This window comes from Trematomus bernacchii, unplaced genomic scaffold (genome assembly GCF_902827165.1).
Source record: "Trematomus bernacchii unplaced genomic scaffold, fTreBer1.1, whole genome shotgun sequence".
Lineage (NCBI taxonomy): Eukaryota > Metazoa > Chordata > Actinopteri > Perciformes > Nototheniidae > Trematomus > Trematomus bernacchii.
Window position 1 is genome coordinate 213,843 of NW_022987826.1, and position 24,962 is coordinate 238,804.

General features: G+C 39.9%; 1 protein-coding gene across 1 annotated transcript in view; it reads left to right on the forward strand.

Moving 5' to 3' along the window:
* The window catches only part of LOC117499346 (complement factor H-like), a 38,111-nt gene that overhangs the window by 5,569 nt on the left and 7,580 nt on the right, over positions 1–24,962 (forward strand). Inside the window, exons 2-8 of the mRNA XM_034151688.1 lie at positions 9,578–9,651; positions 10,067–10,072; positions 10,161–10,349; positions 11,712–11,811; positions 23,237–23,310; positions 23,948–23,953; positions 24,042–24,230. Of these exons, the coding sequence (XP_034007579.1) occupies positions 9,627–9,651; positions 10,067–10,072; positions 10,161–10,349; positions 11,712–11,811; positions 23,237–23,310; positions 23,948–23,953; positions 24,042–24,230 (589 nt within the window). The 5' untranslated portion in view covers positions 9,578–9,626. The remainder of the gene's footprint in view (positions 1–9,577; positions 9,652–10,066; positions 10,073–10,160; positions 10,350–11,711; positions 11,812–23,236; positions 23,311–23,947; positions 23,954–24,041; positions 24,231–24,962) is intronic.

Here is a 24,962-nt window from a genome sequence, read left to right on the forward strand (position 1 = left end):
CCATTTCAATGTAAATACTACTATATTTTTTTATGTTATTATAGTTTTCGTAAAATAGTTCTCTATCTGTGTTTTAAAAACAGTTTTTACTTTGATGTATGCACCACGACATCAAGTCAAATTCCTCGTACGTGTCAACCTACCTGGAGATAAACCTGATTCTGATTCTGAAGAACTGGAGATAGAGGGCTGCGGTTGTTGTTGTTGTTGTGTTGTACGCACAATTAGCATGTTGCAGCTGTTGCACTGATCAGGGGTTTCTTTGTGGGGACAAAACCTTTAAATGCAAATACATTTCCAATCATTGAACCACAAATAATGTCTGAAACGCTCTTATTTCAACTTTTAGATTTAGCTTGAGGTTGTTTTAGGCATGTGGAAACTAACAATGAAGACAATAAAGATGAATACTTGATTCAAAAATACAAATATTATTAAATTAACTAAACAAATTGTGAACAAAATTAACAAATTGTGAACAAAATTAACATTGCTTTTTATTTAAATTAAATAAATAATATTTCACATCAAAAGAAACAACAATGTTTTAACAAATGGTATTAAATAATGTGATGACAGAACTGTGAACAGAATAGCTGAAACTTTAACAAAATCAATAACTCAGTTACCTCTAATCATTAACCCATGTTTGTATAATTTTGTTAACTCTGTGTGTTGCTAACGTGGAAACGTTACTCGTGGACGGGGCTACAGAGCTGCTGGAGAGACAGTCGAACCCGGTGCATTCCTCCGTCTGAACGTGGAGCACTTTTGCTAAATGTTTAGACAGATTGCTCGTGTTACTGCCCTGACATGCTGAACTCTTATTACACTTTAGGTAACGAGCATTGTCCACATCGAGACGGTAACATTTAACCACACCTCGGAGCGCGTTCTCTCCGCCATCCCCGCAGTGTGTTGCATGCATCATGTAGCAGTGTGTTGCATGCATCATGTAGCAGTGTGTGCATGCATCATGTAGCAGTGTGTTGCATGCATCATGTAGCAGTGTGTTGCATGCATCATGTAGCAGTGTGTTGCATGCATCATGTAGCAGTGTGTTGCATGCATCATGTAGCAGAGTGTGTAAACCGCCCCCTCGCACACAGACGGAGAGAGACATCTCGTCTGGATTGGAAAGATCGAAAATACATCATAGACACATTTTTTTGTGTTTTTGCATGTTAGAAACGAGTTGGCGACACTAAGACTGCGGTATAATGTTTATGTAGCAATAATACATATGACATATATGATTTAAATGTCTCCAGGCAGTACCGATAAAAAGACCGATAACGTTGGAGCTTAACGGCGCGTAAAACACACGTGATGACGTCACCAACGAATCGACGACTGAATTAGTTGGCAACTAATTTGGTCATCGATTTTAATGGATTAAGTCGATTAGGTGTTGCACCCCTAAACCAGGTAGAGGTTAAGCACAATATGCTCTCTGAATGTTCAGTGTTGTTAACCTGTTAGGCGGGGGCAATGGGGATTTTTCTTTTTTTTTTCACGAAACTGTGACTCAGGGAAAAACCTATTAATGTTTCATACCCACCTAACGGGAAGAAACTCAGCTATCTGACGATACGAACCATTTGTACCGAAACAAAACACAAGTCTCACAAGAAGCGTCTAAATGAGCCCTGAGCGAAAAGATTCTAACACTTTAAATACACAGAACTCACGATAAAATACCCTTATTACTTATCGGATCTGCACAAACAAGATATCGATTAGCAAGCTGAGATTCCACAGAAATATAAGTATCATCACTGAGCGATCAAAACTCGCGACAGGGGAAGCGAACACAGACATCACACAACGTAGCTTTAGGGAGGAAACACGGCCAAATTGTCTGACCTTTTGCTGTTTCTGATCAAAAGTTGTGTTCAATGGCATCAAAACGATAAACACGCTGCTGAAGGTTAATCCAATGTGTCTGTGTCACTTTGAAATGATTTCTGATAATCCATCTTCATACTAGTTTGAGCCTAGGTTTCAGTTTTCAGAGCCTAACATAGCTTTCGACTGCGTGCGCATAGCTCTCACTTCTCAATGGTAACGTGTGTGTGTATGTGGAACTTCCCCTTCGATTCTATTGGCTCTAACGGTTCAAAAAAGATGTCAATCACCAAAATCGACCAATGGGTTCCAGAGAAACGGCAAATACATCAAAATCCACCCAAGTGACCCCATACAGGTTTTTTTTCTCCTAAACCTCTCTAAAAAGGTCAAATGCCACTTGTTTTGCATCAATCTTGATACAGGGTACTTATTAGTGCGAATGCTGTGCCACAGCATTCCACTATAGTACTTCAAATCTTTATTCTTTCCGCTTATTATTATTTCAGCCAATACTTTGGCTCTCCATAACTTCAGCTTATTTTCAGCTACAGAAACCATTCAAATATTAAACTATTCAGCCTGTTCAGGAATCGATGGGAAACCTTCACATGTTTAAAAATATTTTATACTTTTTGAAATATTCAGCTTTTTAAACACTTTTTTTTAACATTGAAGTCAATGGGAGATGCCTTCAAATCCTCTTTTCCTACACTTTGCGCCAAATGCTACTCCTTCCACATACTTTCAGCTAGACACTTCATTCCAACTTTCAAATGATCACAACACCTTCAGCTATTCAAAATTGATTTTTATTCTTGATATCTTTTACACTTCTTGAGATATTTAACTTAGTTTGGAGCTTGGTAAAGAGGCTTTCTTCAGATTTTAACATTAGTGTGGATGGAGCAGCTCGTTAAGTCTAGAGTGCTTTGATCTCAAAACAGAGTGGAGAGTGCTTGAAATGCTCCCAAAAAAAATGTTTTAAACCTGCCATAATTTCCAAACCCTACACTCCTCAGACATAATATTTCATGAAAAACGTAGGAAAACCTCTCCTAGGTTGGAAAATAAAAAAAGATTAAGAAAAAATATTAAACAAAATGCCTCTTGAGGGCATGAAGTGACAAAAAGTCCAGCTAGCTCCCAATTGATTCCCATGTTAAATCTTTCCGGAACTTTCTTCAGAACAGAGAGAAGTACACTTTAGACAAACTGCTCCTATCTCCACATTTTACACACAAAACCAAAAATCCAACATATATCAGTTCATTGGGGTTCCCTGATGCTCACGGTCTGGTAATTTTTTGATAGGAGCCATAGTTTTTGAACAGGTGGCAAAATTGTCAGATATAATCCTTAATGCATTCTTAATGGGACTCAGTGCTGCAGTTGGAAAATCGTCATAAATCGTCACCATGGTAACATTTCATCTCTGGGTTTACACACACAGGTGTTTGTAAACATTCATTCACTACTATTTACATTTAATATCTTTATTTAACTCCTTCAGCCTAATTTCAGCTGCAGGAACCATTCAAATATCAAACTATTCAGCCTGTTCAGGAATCGATGGGAAACCTTCACATTTTTAAAAATATGTTATACTTCTTAAAATATTCAGCTTTTTAAACTCTTTTTTTAACATGGAAGTCAATGGGAGATGCCTTCAAATCCTCTTTTCCTACACTTTGCGCCAAATGCTACTCCTTTCACATACTTTCAGCTAGACACTTCATTCCAACTTTCAAATGATCACAAGACCTTCAGCTATTCAAAATTGATTTTTATTTTTGATATCTTTTACACTTTTTGAGATATTTAACTTAGTTTGGAGCTTGGTAGAGAGGCCTTTTTCAGATTTTAACATTAGTGTGGATGGAGCAGCTCGTTAAGTCTAGAGTGCTTTGATCTCAAAACAGAGTGCAGCAGTGCTCCCCCAAAAATGTTTTAAACTTGCCATAATTCCCAAACCCTACACTCCTCAGACATATTTTTTCATGAAAAACGTAGGAAAACCTCTCCTAGGTTGGAAAATAAAAAAATATGAAGAAAAAATATTAAACAAAATGCCTCTTGAGGGCATGAAGAGACAAAAAGTCCACCTAGCTCCCAATTGATTCCCAGGTTAAATCTTTCCGGAACTTTCTTCAGAACAGAGAGAAGTACACTTTAGACAAACTGCTCCCATCTCAACATTTTACACACAAAACCAAAGAAAAAAACATTTATCAGTTCATTGGGGTTCCCTGATGCTCACGGTCTGGTCATTTTTTGATAGGAGCCATAGTTTTTGAACAGGTGGCAAAATTGTCAGATGTCATCCTCAATGCATTCTTAATGGGTCTCAGTGCTGCAGTTGGTAAATCATCATAAGTCATCACCATGGTAACCTTTCATCTCTGGGTTTACACACACAGGTGTTTGTAAACATTCATTCACTACTACTTACATTTAATATCTTTATTTAACTCCTTGAGCCTAATTTCAGCTGCAGGAACCATTCAAATATCAAACTATTCAGCCTTTTCAGCACATGATGGGGAAACTTTCAACTTTTTCAAAATATGTTATACTTTTTAAAACATTCAGCTTTTTAAAGTCTTTTTTTAACATGGAAGTCATTGCAATGCATTTGAGCTGTAACAATTCTCTCTCTCTCTCTCTCTCTCTCTCTCTCTCTCTCTCACAGACACATCAAGAGAAGTGAGAGAGGGTGATAGAAGAGTGATAGGGTGATCAAGAGAAGAGAGGGCGATCAAGAGGAGAGAGAGAAGGCGATCAAGAGGAGAGAGAGAGGGCGATCAAGAGAAGAGAGAGACGGCGATCAAGAGAAGAGAGAGAGGGTGATAGAAGAGTGAGAGGGTGATAGAAGAGAGAGAGGGCGATCAAGAGAAGAGAGAGAGGGCGATCAAGAGAAGAGAGAGAGAGGGCAATCAAGAGGAGAGAGTGATCAAGAGGAGAGAGAGTGAGCGATCAAGAGGAGAGAGAGAGGGCGATCAAGAGGAGAGAGAGAGGGCGATCAAGAGGAGAGAGAGAGGGCGATCAAGAGGAGAGAGAGAGGGTGATAGAAGAGAGAGAGGGCGATCAAGAGGAGAGAGGGCGATCAAGAGAAGAGAGAGAGGGTGAGCAAGAGAAGAGAGAGAGGGCGATCAAGAGAAGACAGAGGGCGATCAAGAGAAGAGAGAGGGTGATAGAAGAGTGAGAGGGTGATCAAGAGAAGAGAGAGAGGGCGATCAAGAAAAGAGAGAGAGAGGGCGATCAAGAGGAGAGAGAGAGGGCGATCAAGAGAAGAGAGAGGGCGATCAAGAGAAGAGAGAGAGGGTGATAGAAGAGTGAGAGGGTGATCAAGAGAAGAGAGAGAGGGCGATCAAGAGAAGAGAGAGAGAGGGCGATCAAGAGGAGAGAGAGAGGGCGATCAAGAGAAGAGAGAGGGCGATCAAGAGAAGAGAGAGAGGGTGAGCAAGAGAAGAGCAAGAGAAGAGAGAGAGAAGAGAGAGAGGGCGATCAAGAGAAGAGAGAGAGGGTGAGCAAGAGAAGAGAGAGAGAAGAGAGAGAGGGCGATCAAGAGAAGAGAGAGGGCGATAGAAGATTGAGAGGGTGATCAAGAGAAGAGAGAGGGCGATCAAGAGAAGAGAGAGAGTAATGTAACCTCCTAATGTAATGTATAACTCCTATGAAAATGTTCAAAAAGTGCTCAAACTTCACATGTGTGCTAACAGTCCAGCCGTGAAGACATCTACGGGACAATTTTGAGATTTCTTCAAATGCCGTTGCCATGGCAACACAATGCTCACCATGAAACACGGTTTTCTCATAATTTCAGTGAAAATGCTCGAAATGGCCCAAAACTTCACAGGTTTGGTAACGATGCAGCCATCAACACATCTAAGCGTATTATGGGGTGTCATCAAATGCCGTTGCCATGGCGACAGATAATTAACCATCAAGTTAGTTCAAAAGTTTGTAGTTCAAATATTCTGCTGCTTTCCCAAGCCTTTTTACTTTCTTTTCTCATCTTAATACAAATTCATTCACTACTACTTACATCTGATATTTAACTCCTTCAGCCTATTTTCAGCTGCAGAAACCATTCAACTATTACATTATTCAGCTATTTCAGGACATCAAGGCTATACATGTTTTTTTAAACCTTTTCTTTTAAATATTAAGCTTTTACTGCATTTTTGTAGCTAAAAGCAGCTACCATTCAGCTAATAACATATTCAGCTTTTTCTGCATTTTCAGCTAAATTCAGCCACAAATGTTCACAGTTTACAGCATTCGCACGCATTTTCTGCAGGAAATGCATTTTCTAGTTATTATTATTATTTCAGCCAATACTTTGGCACTCCATAACTTCAGCTTATTTTCAGCTACAGAAACCATTCAAATATTAAACTATTCAGCCTGTTCAGGAATCGATGGGAAACCTTCACATTTTTAAAAATATTTTATACTTTTTGAAATATTCAGCTTTTTAAACTCTTTTTTTAACATGGAAGTAAATGGGAGATGCCTTCAAATCCTCTTTTCCTAAACTTTGCGCCAAATGCTACTCCTTCCACATACTTTCAGCTAGACACTTCATTCCAACTTTCAAATGATCACAAGACCTTCAGCTATTCAAAATTGATTTTTATTTTTGATATCTTTTACACTTTTTGAGATATTTAACTTAGTTTGGAGCTTGGTAGAGAGGCCTTTTTCAGATTTTAACATTAGTGTGGATGGAGCAGCTCGTTAAGTCTAGAGTGCTTTGATCTCAAAACAGAGTGGAGGGGTGCTTCAAATTCTCCTCAAATTTTTTTTTAAACTTGCCATAATTCCCAAACCCTACACTCCTCAGACATATTTTTTCATGAAAAACGTAGGAAAACCTCTCCTAGGTTGGAAAATGAAAAAAGATTAAGAAGAAATATTAAACAAAATGCCTCTTGAAGGCATGAAGAGACAAAAAGTTCAGCTAGCTCCCAATTGATTCCCATGTTAAATCTTTCCGGAACTTTCTTCAGAACAGAGAGAAGTACACTTTAGACCAGGGGTCGGCAACCCCTGGCACGCGTGCCACCAATGGCACGCGGCACCGTAACCAGTGGCACACTAGGAATAAGTGGAATAAGTGTACAAAATATTTATTTTATTTTCGGATCCTGAACGAGACCGCCGCCAGAGCGCGTCTCCCCGTTACCTGCAGAAGGAAGCCATGCACGCAATGCAGCCACACTGTCTTTAACTCCAGGCGACTTTCTTCCGCTTTCCTCCGTAATGCAGGGCTGATCGTTTCACCACAGAGGAAAGCACTTCACAAATTGCATTATCCATAAGGAGCTGTACAAATGCCCCAGTTTTTGCGTGGCAATCGATATCGGCCGATACTCACTCTCTGCCGATCGATCGGTGCTCTCTAAAAAGGCAGATCGCGAGGCGTAACATACATGACACTTTTCTCTGTGTGCAGCAAAACAAGCTCGCAAAAAAATGGCTTCACCAGTCTGGCAGTATTTTAAGGTGTCCGAAAATGACAATAACATAGCGGTGCAACGTGTGTGAAGCAGAAATCCTGCAGCTCCACCCGCTGTGAGGGACCGGTGAGCGGAGCAGAACACACAAGAGTTAGACCTAACACACTTAGCTATTTTATCTACCTTTGGAACTAGTTATACATATATTTATTCTTCACTGTCACTCATTACTGGATCAGTGAGCTGCATGAGATACTGACAAGCTGTCAGGAGAGAGAGAGAGGGGGAGAGAGGAAAAGAGAGCGCTTCTGCTCATTTCTCCCATGTTATTATCCAAAGTTAATGTAAACTTGAATAATGTAGGCTACTTCATTTGAATGTAACAATTATGTTGGTTGTTGTTTGTGGAAGCGCCAGTGAATGAGCATTAACTGAGTTTTAAACATCACTTTTCACGAGTGTTTTCGTCCCGTTGATAATTCACGATCGTCGGCACGCTGATAAAACATTTTTTTTAGAATGGCACTTCATATCAGAAAGGTTGCCGACCCCTGCTTTAGACAAATTGCTCCCATCTCCACATTTTACACACAAAACCAAAGAAAACAACATATATCAGTTCATTGGGGTTCCCTGATGCTCACGGTCTGGTCATTTTTTGATAGGAGCCATAGTTTTTGAACAGGTGAGGGCAAGGAGAGGGCGATCAAGAGGAGAGAGTGATCAAGAGGAGAGAGAGTGGGCGATCAAGAGGAGAGAGAGAGGGCGATCAAGAGGAGAGAGAGAGGGCGATCAAGAGGAGAGAGAGAGGGCGATCAAGAGGAGAGAGAGAGGGCGATCAAGAGAAGAGAGAGAGGGTGATAGAAGACTGAGAGGGTGATAGAAGAGAGAGAGGGCGATCAAGAGGAGAGAGGGCGATCAAGAGAAGAGAGAGAGGGTGATAGAAGAGTGAGAGGGTGATCAAGAGAAGAGAGAGAGGGCGATCAAGAGAAGAGAGAGAGAGGGCGATCAAGAGAAGAGAGAGGGCGATCAAGAGAAGAGAGAGAGAGTGAGCAAGAGAAGAGAGAGAGAAGAGAGAGAGGCCGATCAAGAGAAGAGAGAGAGGGCGATCAAGAGAAGAGAGAGGGCGATCAAGAGAAGAGAGAGAGGGCGAGCAAGAGAAGAGAGAGAGAGGGCAATCAAGAGAAGAGAGAGAGGGCGATAGAAGATTGAGAGGGTGATCAAGAGAAGAGAGAGGGCGATCAAGAGAAGAGAGAGAGTAATGTAACCTCCTAATGTAATGTATAACTCCTATGAAAATGTTCAAAAAGTGCTCAAACTTCACATGTGTGCTAACAGTCCAGCCGTGAACACATCTACGGGACAGTTTTGAGATTTCTTAAAATGCCGTTGCCATGGCAACACAATGCTCACCATGAAACACGGTTTTCTCATAATTTCAGTGAAAATGCTCGAAATGGCCCAAAATTCACAGGTTTGGTAACGATGCAGCCATCAACACATCTAAGCGTATTATGGGGTGTCATCAAATGCCGTTGCCATGGCGACAGATAATTCACCATCAAGTTAGTTCAAAAGTTTGTAGTTCAAATATTCTGCTGCTTTCCCAAGCCTTTTTACTTTCTTTTCTCATCTTAATACAAATTCATTCACTACTACTTACATCTGATATTTAACTCCTTCAGCCTATTTTCAGCTGCAGAAACCATTCAACTATTACATTATTCAGCTATTTCAGGACATCAAGGCTATACATGTTTTTTTAAACCTTTTCTTTTAAATATTAAGCTTTTTCTGCATTTTTGTAGCTAAAAGCAGCTACCATTCAGCTAATAACATATTCAGCTTTTTCTGCATTTTCAGCTAAATTCAGCCACAAATGTTCACAGTTTACAGCATTCGCACGCATTTTCTGCAGGAAATGCATTTTCTAGTTATGTGTTATAGTTTGGATTCCTAAAGCTTTTAGTCTACTAACCCATCATTCAAGGGTGGGTTTCACTATAAGTAATGTTTTTTTTGGACGGACACTATCATTTACAGTTTTTTGCTATGTTCAATCTGAATTTACTTTAAAATATAAAAAATCTATATTGATTCTGACTTTTCTACATCCAACTCACAGGTTTATCATTGCTTTGAGAAAAAAGATTATTAATTTAACTCTTTTAGAAGTTAAGATATAGTCATTTGTTCTTAACAGGTTAAATGGAAAAACATCTGCTCAAAAACAAATACGTTTTTTTTCTTATTTCTCTTATTAGTTATGATTTGGTTGGAAATCCGATAATCCAGTGTGGCCACGAGGGCTGGATGGGCCGGCTGCCTGTGTGTGAAGGTGAGTCTGTGTGTTCATACATGTCTAATAAACTACCAGAGGGGGAAGTACAAATGCTTTGTTACTGTACTTAAGTACATTTTTCTGGTATCAGTACTTTACTCCACTACTTATTTTTCTGACGACTTTTTACTTTGACTTCTTACATTTTGAACACAAATACCTGTACTTTCTACTTCTTACATGTTGAACCCAAATACCTGTACTTTCTACTTCTTACATGTTGAACCCAAATACCTGTACTTTCTACTTCTTACATGTTGAACACAAATACCTGTACTTTCTACTTCTTACATGTTGAACCCAAATACCTGTACTTTCTACTTCTTACATGTTGAACCCAAATACCTGTACTTTCTACTTCTTACGGCCTCCTTCCTCCTGCTCCTGACCTCTGTTGGCCTTTTCCTTTCAGCTCAAGGTCAGTGGTTATAATCTCGCTGCAGATATGACATTAGTCCTGTTTTGATTCTACATTACACATCAACTTCTGGACGTTCCCTCCCCAGCTCAGGACTGCTCCAGACCTGTGGGAGGAGCCAACATGGATCTGAAGGGCGACGACATACTTTTACAAACTTTCCCCGACGGGATAAAAGTTACGTTTGCTTGTGATGTTGGCTACGAGTCTGTTGGAGGATCTGCATCCATCACCTGTACTGCTGGAGCCTGGAGCCCTTTGAGGATGACATGTGAAAGTGAGTATTAGTATTTTATTTACACGTAGCGGTACAATACCTTTACTCGTCCCACAGAGGAGGACATTTACATTTGTTACAGCAGAAAGAGCCAAAGACAGCTTAGTAGTTCTTAAGAAGCATGCATACAAATATTAAGAGATTAAACTACAAATTACACAATTCACAAAATACATATCCAGTACCAGTTAGCGATATACAGAGGTGTAAAGTAACTAAGTACATTTACTCAAGTACCATTTTGAGGTACTTGTACTTTATCTGAGTATTTAAATGTTATGTTAATGTGTACTTCTACTCCACTACAGTTCAGAGGTACATGGTGTACTTTTCCTCCACTACATGTATTTAATACCTTGAGTTACTTCACAGATGTGGATGAATGATGTGAAATATAATCAAGTGTTAAATCAGTCTTTAGTTCCACCTGGAGTAAATCCACAAGCTACCCTGCAGTATACAAAGTCATTCAAACTAGCTGCACCTTTACCAGCTTTGAGAACACTTTCATGATCAATCATTATAAAACATATCATATATATTATTCTGAAATGGACCAATCTGCACAATGACTACTTTTACTGTCGCTACTTTCACTATATTTTGATGAGAATACTTTTCTACTTTCACTTGAGGAACATTTTGAATGCAGTATTTTTACTATAACAGAGTATTCTTACACTCTGGTACTTCTACTTTTACTCAAGTACAAGATCCGAGTACTTCTACTTTTACTCAAGAACAAGATCTGAGTACTTCTACTTTTACTCAAGAACACGATCTGAGTACTTCTACTTTTACTTGAGGAACATTTTGAATGCAGGACTTTTACTGTAACAGAGTATTCCTACACTCTGGTACTTCTACTTTTACTCAAGTACAAGATCTGAGTAATTCTACTTTCACTCAAGAACAAGACCTGAGTACTTCTACTTTTACTCAAGTACAAGATCTGAGTAATTCTACTTTCACTCAAGAACAAGACCTGAGTACTTCTACTTTTACTCAAGTACAAGATCTGAGTACTTCTACTTTTACTCAGGTACAAGATCTGAGTACTTCTACTTTTACTCAAGTACAAGATCTGAGTACTTCTACTTTTACTCAAGTATAAGATCTGAGTACTTCTACTTTTACTCAAGTACAAGATCTGAGTACTTCTACTTTTACTCAAGAACAAGATCTGAGTACTTCTACTTTTACTCAAGAACAAGACCTGAGTACTTCTACTTTTACTTGAGTAACATTCTGAATGCAGGACTTTTACTGTAAGAGTATTCCTACACTCTGAAACACAGATATCCAGAAATGTTTAAGGGATGAATTTAATCCTAAGGGGTTTTTCTGTTGTTGTTTTTTAAGGGAAGTCCTGTGGCGCTATTGGAGACGTGCCAAATGGACAAGTGGATTATTCTGAGGGGATTCAGTTTGGAGACAAACTGGAAGTCACCTGCAACCCTGGGTGAGTCTTTCGGGGGCCAGCGATTTTCAGTGGGGGGCGAACGCACTAACCACTCCGCCAACGCCACAGTCACCCCCGCCGTGCGGGCCGGATGAGAATGTCTGGCGGGCCGGATGTGGCCCGCGGGCCACCAGTTGATGGTCACTGATCTATAGCATACAGAATAAATTGGAATATAATAGACCAACTTACTACTTAACAAATATAAACATAGGATGATTAGATGTTGAGAAGCGATGCACAAGTTAAAATGTCATTCAAATACAAAAATTTGATGTATTTGTTTTGATCCCTAATATGACAATTGTGTTGTTCCAGCAGCGAGTTTACAAGGCATTGCACATGAGTCAAAACTATAATAAAATACAAAATAAAATACCAAAGAAAAGGACAAATAGACACTAAATATATACATATGAACAGCAGAGTATGTAAGGAACGCACAGAATAAAATATAGAGAATAACTTACTACCAACCTACTATTTCAATAAAAAATATATAAATAAACACAGGATACTTTACACATAGTGCTGGGGGCATACCGCTTCATACCGAACTTTATACCGAACTTTATACCGAACTTCATACCGAATGATATCCTTAGGCGCTTTCACACCGGAGTACTTTTCCCAGTATTGTTCCGAAATGTCGCGTTCACACCAAAAACATCCGGAACTAGAACTTAGTTCATGAGAACCTTTCCACCCCCTTTTCAGTCCCTGCTAGAGAGCAGGTACTTTCGTGGGAGAAAAAGGTTCCCATTTCTGATTGGCTGGGCAGATTGCAAACCACGCACCGTAAAACTCCCAAAAAGTTTTGTGAAGCCGCCATTTTATTTGCTCGCATTAGCATTATTAGCATTAGCATTAGCCCAGCGCACAAACGCAGAGAGACTAACTTATGGCAACACAAAATAAAACTCCTTTCACTGTCGCACCGCTGAAATGTGAAGCTGCAGATGCACACTGAATATTTTACATTTGATTCCAAATCCATTTCAATGTAAATACTGCTATATTTTTTTATGTTATTATAGTTTTCGTAAAATAGTTCTCTATCTGTGTTTTAAAAACAGTTTTTACTTTGATGTATGCACCACGACATCAAGTCAAATTCCTCGTACGTGTCAACCTACCTGGAGATAAACCTGATTCTGATTCTGAAGAACTGGAGATAGAGGGCTGCTGCTGTAGTTGTTGTTGTTGTTGTGTTGTATGCAAAATTAGCATGTTGCAGCTGTTTCATCCACTGATCAGGGGTTTCTTTGTGGGGACTATTCGGACTATTATGGCTTGCAAAATGTCTGAAACGCTCTTATTTCAAGTTTTAGATTTAGCTTGAGGTTGTTTTAGGCATGTGGAAACTAACAATGAAGACAATAAAGATGAATACTTGATTCAAAAATACAAATATTATTAAATTAACTAAACAAATTGTGAACAAAATTAACAAATTGTGAACAAAATTAACAAATTGTGAACAAAATTAACATTGCTTTTTATTTAAATTAAATAAATAATATTTCACATCAAAAGAAACAACAATGTTTTAACAAATGGTATTAAATAATGTGATGACAGAACTGTGAACAGAATAGCTGAAACTTTAACTAAATCAATAACTCAGTTACCTCTAATCATTAACTAGGGATGCCAGAAACTGACCATGACCAAAATCGAAGATCGGACAGCCCTGGCGAATATTAATCGATTAATCGCCACCCCCCCTCCCCCTCCCCCCTCCCGGGAGGAGGAAAAAAAAAACACTGACAAATGGTATTCCGTTGTTTTCTTTTACTGGAACGTGTACATGGTACAAAAGGGCTCTTCAGGTAGAACAGTATTAATAATAGCATCATTGAAATAAATTAAATAAATAGCCTACTTTATGTGTATGTATGTATGGGTGTAGGCGAGAGCGCAGCCGGTTAAGGATTAGTCCTGCCGCCGAAAAAACCCTTTCCGAGGGCACAGAGCACTGCGGAGCCCCTCAGCTAAATTAACCGCACTCTTCATCTCCCATTCACTATCGATATAATGGCAGGTTATGGTAAGATAGGATTTAGTTGTAAGTGCCGTCCACCCGTCGGTGGTTATCGACACCTTTGAGACAGTTGATAAGAGTACGGCCCGGGACCCTGTAATCTGGTTCCACGCTTGCCATAAACTCAAGGAAACCGCCTCCTTCCACGACGGAGGGGGCGGGGCGGGGTCGGTGTGTCAGGCTGCAGCAGCAGTCTGCACTCTGCGCTGCTGGCTTCCTCCAAGTTTACAGTAAAACAAACTGGTGGTGTGATCAATGGTCATTTACAATTATTAATACTATTACTATTATTAGCATTAGTCTATATTTTGGTTGAAACCAAACCAGGAAAAAAAAGAAAAACATAAATATTAATAAAAAAATATATTAATAAAATCGATTTTTAAAAATAATATTCGATTATGGAGACTGTAACGAATAATCGAATAATCGAATAATCGCTGGCATCCCTATCATTAACCCATGTTTGTATCATTGTGTTAACTCTGTGTGTTGCTAACGTGGAAACGTTACTCGTGGACGGGGCTACAGAGCTGCTAGAGAGACAGTCGAACCCGGTGCATTCCTCCGTCTGAACGTGGTGCACTTTTGCTAAATGTTTAGACAGATTGCTCGTGTTACCGCCCTGACATGCTGAACTCTTATTACACTTTTGGTAACGAGCATTGTCCACATCGAGACGGGTAACATTTAACCACACCTCGGAGCGCGTTCTCTCCGCCATCCCCGCAGTGTGTTGCATGCATCATGTAGCAGTTTGTTGCATGCATCATGTAGCAGTGTGTTGCATGCATCATGTAGCAGTGTGTTGCATGCATCATGTAGCAGTGTGTTGCATGCATCATGTAGCAGTGTGTTGCATGCATCATGTAGCAGTGTGTTGCATGCATCATGTAGCAGTGTGTTGCATGCATCATGTAGCAGTGTGTTGCATGCATCATGTAGCAGTGTGTTGCATGCATCATGTAGCAGTGTGTTGCATGCATCATGTAGCAGTGTGTGCATGCATCATGTAGCAGTGTGTTGCATGCATCATGTAGCAGTGTGTTGCATGCATCATGTAGCAGTGTGTGCATGCATCATGTAGCAGTGTGTTGCATGCATCATGTAGCAGAGTGTGTAAACCGCCCCCTCGCACACAGACGGAGAGAGACATCTCGTCTGGATTGGAAAGATCGAAAATACATCATAGACGCATTTTTGTGTCTTTTTGCATATTAGAAACGAGTTGGCGACACTAAGACTGCGATATAATGTTTATGTAGCAATAATACATATGACATATATGTTTTATATGTCTTCAGGCAGTACCGATAAAAAGACCGATAACGTTGGAGTTTAACGGCGCATAAAACACACGTGATGACGTCACCAACGAATCGACGACTGAATTAGTTAGCAACTAATTTGGTCATGGATTTTAATGGATTAAGTCGATTAGTTGTTGCACCCCTAAACCAGGTAGAGGTTAAGCACAATATGCTCTCTGAATGTTCAGGGTTGTTAACCTGTTAGGCGGGGGCTATGGGGATTTTTCTTTTTTTCACAAAACTGTGACTCAGGGAAAAACCTATTAATGTTTCATACCCACCTAACGGGAAGAAACTCAGCTATCTGACGATACGAACCATTTGTACCGAAACAAAACACAAGTCTCACAAGAAGCGTCTAAATGAGCCCTGAGCGAAAAGATTCTAACACTTTAAATACACAGAACTCACGATAAAATACCCTTATTACTTATCGGATCTGCACAAACAAGATATCGATTAGCAAGCTGAGATTCCACAGAAATATAAGTATCATCACTGAGCGATCAAAACTCGCGACAGGGGAAGCGAACACAGACATCACACAACGTAGCTTTAGGGAGGAAACACGGCCAAATTGTCTGACCTTTTGCTGTTTCTGATCAAAAGTTGTGTTCAATGGCATCAAAACGATAAACACGCTGCTGAAGGTTAATCCAATGTGTCTGTGTCACTTTGAAATGATTTCTGATAATCCATCTTCATACTAGTTTGAGCCTAGGTTTCAGTTTTCAGTTTTCAGAGCCTAACATAGCTTTCGACTGCGTGCGCATAGCTCTCACTTCTCAATGGTAACGTGTGTGTGTATGTGGAACTTCCCCTTCGATTCTATTGGCTCTAACGGTTCAAAAAATATGTCAATCACCAAAATCGACCAATGGGTTCCAGAGAAACGGCAAATACACCAAAATCCACCCAAGTGACCCCATACGGGGTTTTTTTCTCCTAAACCTCTCTAAAAAGGTCAAATGCCACTTGTTTTGCATCAATCTTGATACAGGGTACTTATTAGTGCGAATGCTGTTTACAGCATTCCACTATAGTTCTTCGAATCTTTATTCTTCCCCTTATTAGTGCGAATGCTGTGCCACAGCATTCCACTATAGTACTTCAAATCTTTATTCTTTCCGCTTATTATTATTTCAGCCAATACTTTGGCTCTCCATAACTTCAGCTTACTTTCAGCTACAGCAACCATTCAAATATCAAACTATTCAGCCTGTTCAGGAATCGATGGGAAACCTTCACATTTTTAAAAATATTTTATACTTTTTGAAATATTCAGCTTTTTAAACACTTTTTTTTAACATTGAAGTCAATGGGAGATGCCTTCAAATCCTGTTTTCCTACACTTTGCGCCAAATGCTACTCCTTCCACATACTTTCAGCTAGACACTTCATTCCAACTTTCAAATGATCACAACACCTTCAGCTATTCAAAATTGACTTTTATTTTTGATATCTTTTACACTTCTTGAGATATTTAACTTAGTTTGGAGCTTGGTAAAGAGGCTTTCTTCAGATTTTAACATTAGTGTGGATGGAGCAGCTCGTTAAGTCTAGAGTGCTTTGATCTCAAAACAGAGTGCAGCAGTGCTCCCCCAAAAATGTTTTAAACTTGCCATAATTCCCAAACCCTACACTCCTCAGACATATTTTTTCATGAAAAACGTAGGAAAACCTCTCCTAGGTTGGAAAATAAAAAAATATGAAGAAAAAATATTAAACAAAATGCCTCTTGAGGGCATGAAGAGACAAAAAGTCCACCTAGCTCCCAATTGATTCCCAGGTTAAATCTTTCCGGAACTTTCTTCAGAACAGAGAGAAGTACACTTTAGACAAACTGCTCCCATCTCAACATTTTACACACAAAACCAAAGAAAAAAACATTTATCAGTTCATTGGGGTTCCCTGATGCTCACGGTCTGGTCATTTTTTGATAGGAGCCATAGTTTTTGAACAGGTGGCAAAATTGTCAGATGTCATCCTCAATGCATTCTTAATGGGTCTCAGTGCTGCAGTTGGTAAATCATCATAAGTCATCACCATGGTAACCTTTCATCTCTGGGTTTACACACACAGGTGTTTGTAAACATTCATTCACTACTACTTACATTTAATATCTTTATTTAACTCCTTGAGCCTAATTTCAGCTGCAGGAACCATTCAAATATCAAACTATTCAGCCTTTTCAGCACATGATGGGGAAACTTTCAACTTTTTCAAAATATGTTATACTTTTTAAAACATTCAGCTTTTTAAAGTCTTTTTTTAACATGGAAGTCATTGCAATGCATTTGAGCTGTAACAATTCTCTCTCTCTCTCTCTCTCTCTCTCACAGACACATCAAGAGAAGTGAGAGAGGGTGATAGAAGAGTGATAGGGTGATCAAGAGAAGAGAGGGCGATCAAGAGGAGAGAGAGAAGGCGATCAAGAGAAGAGAGAGAGAGGGCGATCAAGAGGAGAGAGTGATCAAGAGGAGAGAGAGTGGGCGATCAAGAGGAGAGAGAGAGGGCGATCAAGAGGAGAGAGAGAGGGCGATCAAGAGAAGAGAGAGAGGGCGATCAAGAGAAGAGAGAGAGGGTGATAGAAGAGTGAGAGGGTGATAGAAGAGAGAGAGGGCGATCAAGAGAAGAGAGAGAGGGCGATCAAGAGAAGAGAGAGAGAGGGCGATCAAGAGGAGAGAGAGAGGGCGATCAAGAGGAGAGAGAGAGGGCGATCAAGAGGAGAGAGAGAGGGCGATCAAGAGGGGAGAGAGAGGGTGATAGAAGAGTGAGAGGGTGATAGAAGAGAGAGAGGGCGATCAAGAGAAGAGAGAGAGGGCGATCAAGAGGAGAGAGGGCGATCAAGAGAAGAGAGAGAGGCTGAGCAAGAGAAGAGAGAGAGAAGAGAGAGAGGGCGATCAAGAGAAGACAGAGGGCGATCAAGAGAAGAGAAAGAGGGTGATAGAAAAGTGAGAGGGTGATCAAGAGAAGAGAGAGGGTGATCAAGAGAAGAGAGAGAGAGGGCGATCAAGAGGAGAGAGAGAGGGCGATCAAGAGAAGAGAGAGGGGCGATCAAGAGAAGAGAGAGAGGGTGATAGAAGAGTGAGAGGGTGATCAAGAGAAGAGAGAGAGGGCGATCAAGAGAAGAGAGAGAGAGGGCGATCAAGAGGAGAGAGAGAGGGCGATCAAGAGAAGAGAGAGGGCGATCAAGAGAAGAGAGAGAGGGTGAGCAAGAGAAGAGAAAGAGGGTGAGCAAGAGAAGAGCAAGAGAAGAGAGAGAGAAGAGAGAGAGGGCGATCAAGAGAAGAGAGAGAGGGTGAGCAAGAGAAGAGAGAGAGAAGAGAGAGGGCGATCAAGAGAAGAGAGAGGGCGATAGAAGATTGAGAGGGTGATCAAGAGAAGAGAGAGGGCGATCAAGAGAAGAGAGAGAGTAATGTAACCTCCTAATGTAATGTATAACTCCTATGAAAATGTTCAAAAAGTGCTCAAACTTCACATGTGTGCTAACAGTCCAGCCGTGAAGACATCTACGGGACAATTTTGAGATTTCTTCAAATGCCGTTGCCATGGCAACACAATGCTCACCATGAAACACGGTTTTCTCATAATTTCAGTGAAAATGCTCGAAATGGCCCAAAACTTCACAGGTTTGGTAACGATGCAGCCATCAACACATCTAAGCGTATTATGGGGTGTCATCAAATGCCGTTGCCATGGCGACAGATAATTAACCATCAAGTTAGTTCAAAAGTTTGTAGTTCAAATATTCTGCTGCTTTCCCAAGCCTTTTTACTTTCTATTCTCATCTTAATACAAATGTATTCACTACTACTTACATCTGATATTTAACTCCTTCAGCCTATTTTCAGCTGCAGAAACCATTCAACTATTACATTATTCAGCTATTTCAGGACATCAAGGCTATACATGTTTTTTTAAACCTTTTCTTTTAAATATTAAGCTTTTTCTGCATTTTTGTAGCTAAAAGCAGCTACCATTCAGCTAATAACATATTCAGCTTTTTCAGCTAAATTCAGCCACAAATGTTCACAGTTTACAGCATTCGCACGCATTTTCTGCAGGAAATGCATTTTCTAGTTATTATTATTATTTCAGCCAATAATTTGGCACTCCATAACTTCAGCTTATTTTCAGCTACAGAAACCATTCAAATATTAAACTATTCAGCCTGTTCAGGAATCGATGGGAAACCTTCACATTTAAAAAAATATTTTATACTTTTTGAAATATTCAGCTTTTTAAACTCTTTTTTTAACATGGAAGTAAATGGGAGATGCCTTCAAATCCTCTTTTCCTAAACTTTGCGCCAAATGCTACTCCTTCCACATACTTTCAGCTAGACACTTCATTCCAACTTTCAAATGATCACAAGACCTTCAGCTATTCAAAATTGATTTTTATTTTTGATATCTTTTACACTTTTTGAGATATTTAACTTAGTTTGGAGCTTGGTAGAGAGGCCTTTTTCAGATTTTAACATTAGTGTGGATGGAGCAGCTCGTTAAGTCTAGAGTGCTTTGATCTCAAAACAGAGTGGAGGGGTGCTTCAAATTCTCCTCAAAAAATGTTTTAAACTTGCCATAATTCCCAAACCCTACACTCCTCAGACATATTTTTTCATAAAAAACGTAGGAAAACCTCTCCTAGGTTGGAAAATAAAAAAATATGAAGAAAAAATATTAAACAAAATGCCTCTTGAGGGCATGAAGAGACAAAAAGTTCAGCTAGCTCCCAATTGATTCCCATGTTAAATCTTTCCGGAACTTTCTTCAGAACAGAGAGAAGTACACTTTAGACCAGGGGTCGGCAACCCCTGGCACGCGTGCCACCAATGGCACGCGGCACCGTAACCAGTGGCACACTAGGAATAAGTGGAATAAGTGTACAAAATATTTATTTTATTTTCGGATCCTGAACGAGACCGCCGCCAGAGCGCGTCTCCCCGTTACCTGCAGAAGGAAGCCATGCACGCAACGCAGCCCCGCTCTCTTTAACTCCAGGCGACTTTCTTCCGCTTTCCTCCGTAATGCAGGGCTGATCGTTTCACCACAGAGGAAAGCACTTCACAAATTGCATTACCCATAAGGAGCTGTAAAAATGCCCCAGTTTTTGCGTGGCGATCGATATCGGCCGATACTCACTTTCTGCCGATCGATCGGTGCTCTCTAAAAAGGCCGATCGCGAGGCGTAACATACATGACACTTTTCTCTGTGCGCGGCAAAACAAGCTCGCAAAAAAATGGCTTCACCAGTCTGGCAGTATTTTAAGGTGTCCGAAAATGACAATAAAATAGCGATGCAACGTGTGTGAAGCAGAAATCCTGCAGCTCCACCCGCTGTGACGGACCGGTGAGCGGAGCAGAACACACAAGAGTTAGACCTAACACACTTAGCTATTTTATCTACCTTTGGAACTAGTTATACATATATTTATTCTTCACTGTCACTCATTACTGGATCAGTGAGCTGCATGAGATACTGACAGGCTGTCAGGAGAGAGAGAGGGGGAGAGAGGAAAAGAGAGCGCTTCCGCTCATTTCTCCCATGTTATTATCCAAAGTTAATGTAAACTTGAATAATGTAGGCTACTTCATTTGAATGTAACAATTATGTTGGTTGTTGTTTGTGGAAGCGCCAGTGAATGAGCATTAACTGAGTTTTAAACATCAATTTTCACGAGTGTTTTCGTCCCGTTGATAATTCACGATCGTCGGCACGCTGATAAAACATTTTTTTTAGAATGGCACTTCATATCAGAAAGGTTGCCGACCCCTGCTTTAGACAAATTGCTCCCATCTCAACATTTTACACACAAAACCAAAGAAAAAAACATTTATCAGTTCATTGGGGTTCCCTGATGCTCACGGTCTGGTCATTTTTTGATAGGAGCCATAGTTTTTGAACAGGTGGCAAAATTGTCAGATATAATCCTCAATGCATTCTTAATGGGACTCAGTGCTGTAGTTGGTCAATCGTCATAAGTCGTCACCATGGTAACCTTTCATCTCTGGGTTTACACACACAGGTGTTTGTAAACATTCATTCACTACTACTTACATTTAATATCTTTATTTAACTCCTTGAGCCTAATTTCAGCTGCAGGAACCATTCAAATATCAAACTATTCAGCCTTTTCAGCACATGATGGGGAAACTTTCAACTTTTTCAAAATATGTTATACTTTTTAAAACATTCAGCTTTTTAAAGTCTTTTTTTAACATGGAAGTCATTGCAATGCATTTGAGCTGTAACAATTCTCTCTCTCTCTCTCTCTCTCACACACACACACTCTCCCTCTCTCTCACAGACACATCAAGAGAAGAGAGAGAGGGTGATAGAAGAGTGATAGGGTGATCAAGAGAAGAGAGAGGGCAATCAAGAGGAGAGAGAGAGGGCGATCAAGAGAAGAGAGAGAGAGGGCGATAAAGAGAAGAGAGAGAGGGTGATCAAGAGAAGAGAGAGAGGGTGATCAAGGAGAGGGCGATCAAGAGGAGAGAGTGATCAAGAGGAGAGAGAGTGAGCGATCAAGAGGAGAGAGAGAGGGCGATCAAGAGGAGAGAGAGAGGGCGATCAAGAGGAGAGAGAGAGGGCGATCAAGAGGAGAGAGAGAGGGCAATCAAGAGAAGAGAGAGAGGGTGATAGAAGACTGAGAGGGTGATAGAAGAGAGAGAGGGCGATCAAGAGGAGAGAGGGCGATCAAGAGAAGAGAGAGAGGGTGATAGAAGAGTGAGAGGGTGATCAAGAGAAGAGAGAGAGGGCGATCAAGAGAAGAGAGAGAGAGGGCGATCAAGAGGAGAGAGAGAGAGGGCGATCAAGAGAAGAGAGGGGGTGATCAAGAGAAGAGAGAGAGAGTGAGCAAGAGAAGAGAGAGAGAAGAGAGAGAGGCCGATCAAGAGAAGAGAGAGAGGGCGATCAAGAGAAGAGAGAGGGCGATCAAGAGAAGAGAGAGAGGGCGAGCAAGAGAAGAGAGAGAGAAGAGAGAGAGGGCGATCAAGAGAAGAGAGAGAGGGCGATAGAAGATTGAGAGGGTGATCAAGAGAAGAGAGAGGGCGATCAAGAGAAGAGAGAGAGTAATGTAACCTCCTAATGTAATGTATAACTCCTATGAAAATGTTCAAAAAGTGCTCAAACTTCACATTTGTGCTAACAGTCCAGCCGTGAACACATCTACGGGACAGTTTTGAGATTTCTTAAAATGCCGTTGCCATGGCAACACAATGCTCACCATGAAACACGGTTTTCTCATAATTTCAGTGAAAATGCTCGAAATGGCCCAAAATTCACAGGTTTGGTAACGATGCAGCCACATCTAAGCGTATTATGGGGTGTCATCAAATGCCGTTGCCATGGCGACAGATAATTCACCATCAAGTTAGTTCAAAAGTTTGTAGTTCAAATATTCTGCTGCTTTCCCAAGCCTTTTTACTTTCTTTTCTCATCTTAATACAAATTCATTCACTTACATCTGATATTTAACTCCTTCAGCCTATTTTCAGCTGCAGAAACCATTCAACTATTACATTATTCAGCTATTTCAGGACATCAAGGCTATACATGTTTTTTTAAACCTTTTCTTTTAAATATTAAGCTTTTTCTGCATTTTTGTAGCTAAAAGCAGCTACCATTCAGCTAATAACATATTCAGCTTTTTCTGCATTTTCAGCTAAATTCAGCCACAAATGTTCACAGTTTACAGCATTCGCACGCATTTTCTGCAGGAAATGCATTTTCTAGTTATGTGTTATAGTTTGGATTCCTAAAGCTTTTAGTCTACTAACCCATCATTCAAGGGTGGGTTTCACTATAAGTAATGTTTTTTTTGGACGGACACTATCATTTACAGTTTTTTGCTATGTTCAATCTGAATTTACTTTAAAATATAAAAAATCTATATTGATTCTGACTTTTCTACATCCAACTCACAGGTTTATCATTGCTTTGAGAAAAAAGATTATTAATTTAACTCTTTTAGAAGTTAAGATATAGTCATTTGTTCTTAACAGGTTAAATGGAAAAACATCTGCTCAAAAACAAATACGTTTTTTTTTCTTGTTTCTCTTATTAGTTATCTTTTGGTTGGAAATTCGATCATCCTGTGTGGCAGCGAGGGCTGGATGGACCGGCTGCCTGTGTGTGAAGGTGAGTCTGTGTGTTCATACATGTCTAATAAACGACCAGAGGGGGAAGTACAAATGCTTTGTTACTGTACTTAAGTACATTTTTCTGGTATCAGTACTTTACTCCACTACTTATTTTTCTGACGACTTTTTACTTTGACTTCTTACATTTTGAACACAAATACCTGTACTTTCTACTTCTTACATGTTGAACACAAATACCTGTACTTTCTACTTCTTACATGTTGAACACAAATACCTGTACTTTCTACTTCTTACATTTTGAACCCAAATACCTGTACTTTCTACTTCTTACATGTTGAACACAAATACCTGTACTTTCTACTTCTTACATGTTGAACACAAATACCTGTACTTTCTACTTCTTACATGTTGAACACAAATACCTGTACTTTCTACTTCTTACATGTTGAACACAAATACCTGTACTTTCTACTTCTTACATGTTGAACCCAAATACCTGTACTTTCTACTTCTTACATGTTGAACCCAAATACCTGTACTTTCTACTTCTTACATGTTGAACACAAATACCTGTACTTTCTACTTCTTACATGTTGAACCCAAATACCTGTACTTTCTACTTCTTACGGCCTCCTTCCTCCTGCTCCTGACCTCTGTTGGCCTTTTCCTTTCAGCTCAAGGTCAGTGGTTATAATCTCGCTGCAGATATGACATTAGTCCTGTTTTGATTCTACATTACACATCAACTTCTGGACGTTCCCTCCCCAGCTCAGGACTGCTCCAGACCTGTGGGAGGAGCCAACATGGATCTGAAGGGGGACGACATACTTTTACAAACTTTCCCCGAGGGGATAAAAGTTACGTTTGCTTGTAATGTTGGCTACGAGTCTGTTGGAGGATCTGCATCCATCACCTGTACTGCTGGAGCCTGGAGCCCTTTGAGGATGACATGTGAAAGTGAGTATTAGTATTTTATTTACACGTAGCGGTACAATACCTTTACTCGTCCCACAGAGGAGGACATTTACATTTGTTACAGCAGAAAGAGCCAAAGACAGCTTAGTAGTTCTTAAGAAGCATGCATACAAATATTAAGAGATTAAACTACAAATTACACAATTCACAAAATACATATCCAGTACCAGTTAGCGATATACAGAGGTGTAAAGTAACTAAGTACATTTACTCAAGTACCATTTTGAGGTACTTGTACTTTATCTGAGTATTTAAATGTTATGTTAATGTGTACTTCTACTCCACTACAGTTCAGAGGTACATGGTGTACTTTTCCTCCACTACATTTATTTAATACATCATTCATTCACAGATGTGGATGAATGATGTGAAATATAATCAAGTGTTAAATCAGACTTTAGTTCCACCTGGAGTAAATCCACAAGCTACCCTGCAGTATACAAAGTCATTCAAACTAGCTGCACCTTTACCAGCTTTGAGAACACTTTCATGATCAATCATTATAAAACATATCATATATATTATTCTGAAATGGACCAATCTGCACAATGACTACTTTTACTGTCGCTACTTTCACTATATTTTGATGAGAATACTTTACTACTTTTACTTGAGGAACATTTTGAATGCAGGACTTTTACTGTAACAGAGTATTCCTACACTCTGGTACTTCTACTTTTACTCAAGTACAAGATCTCAGTACTTCTACTTTTA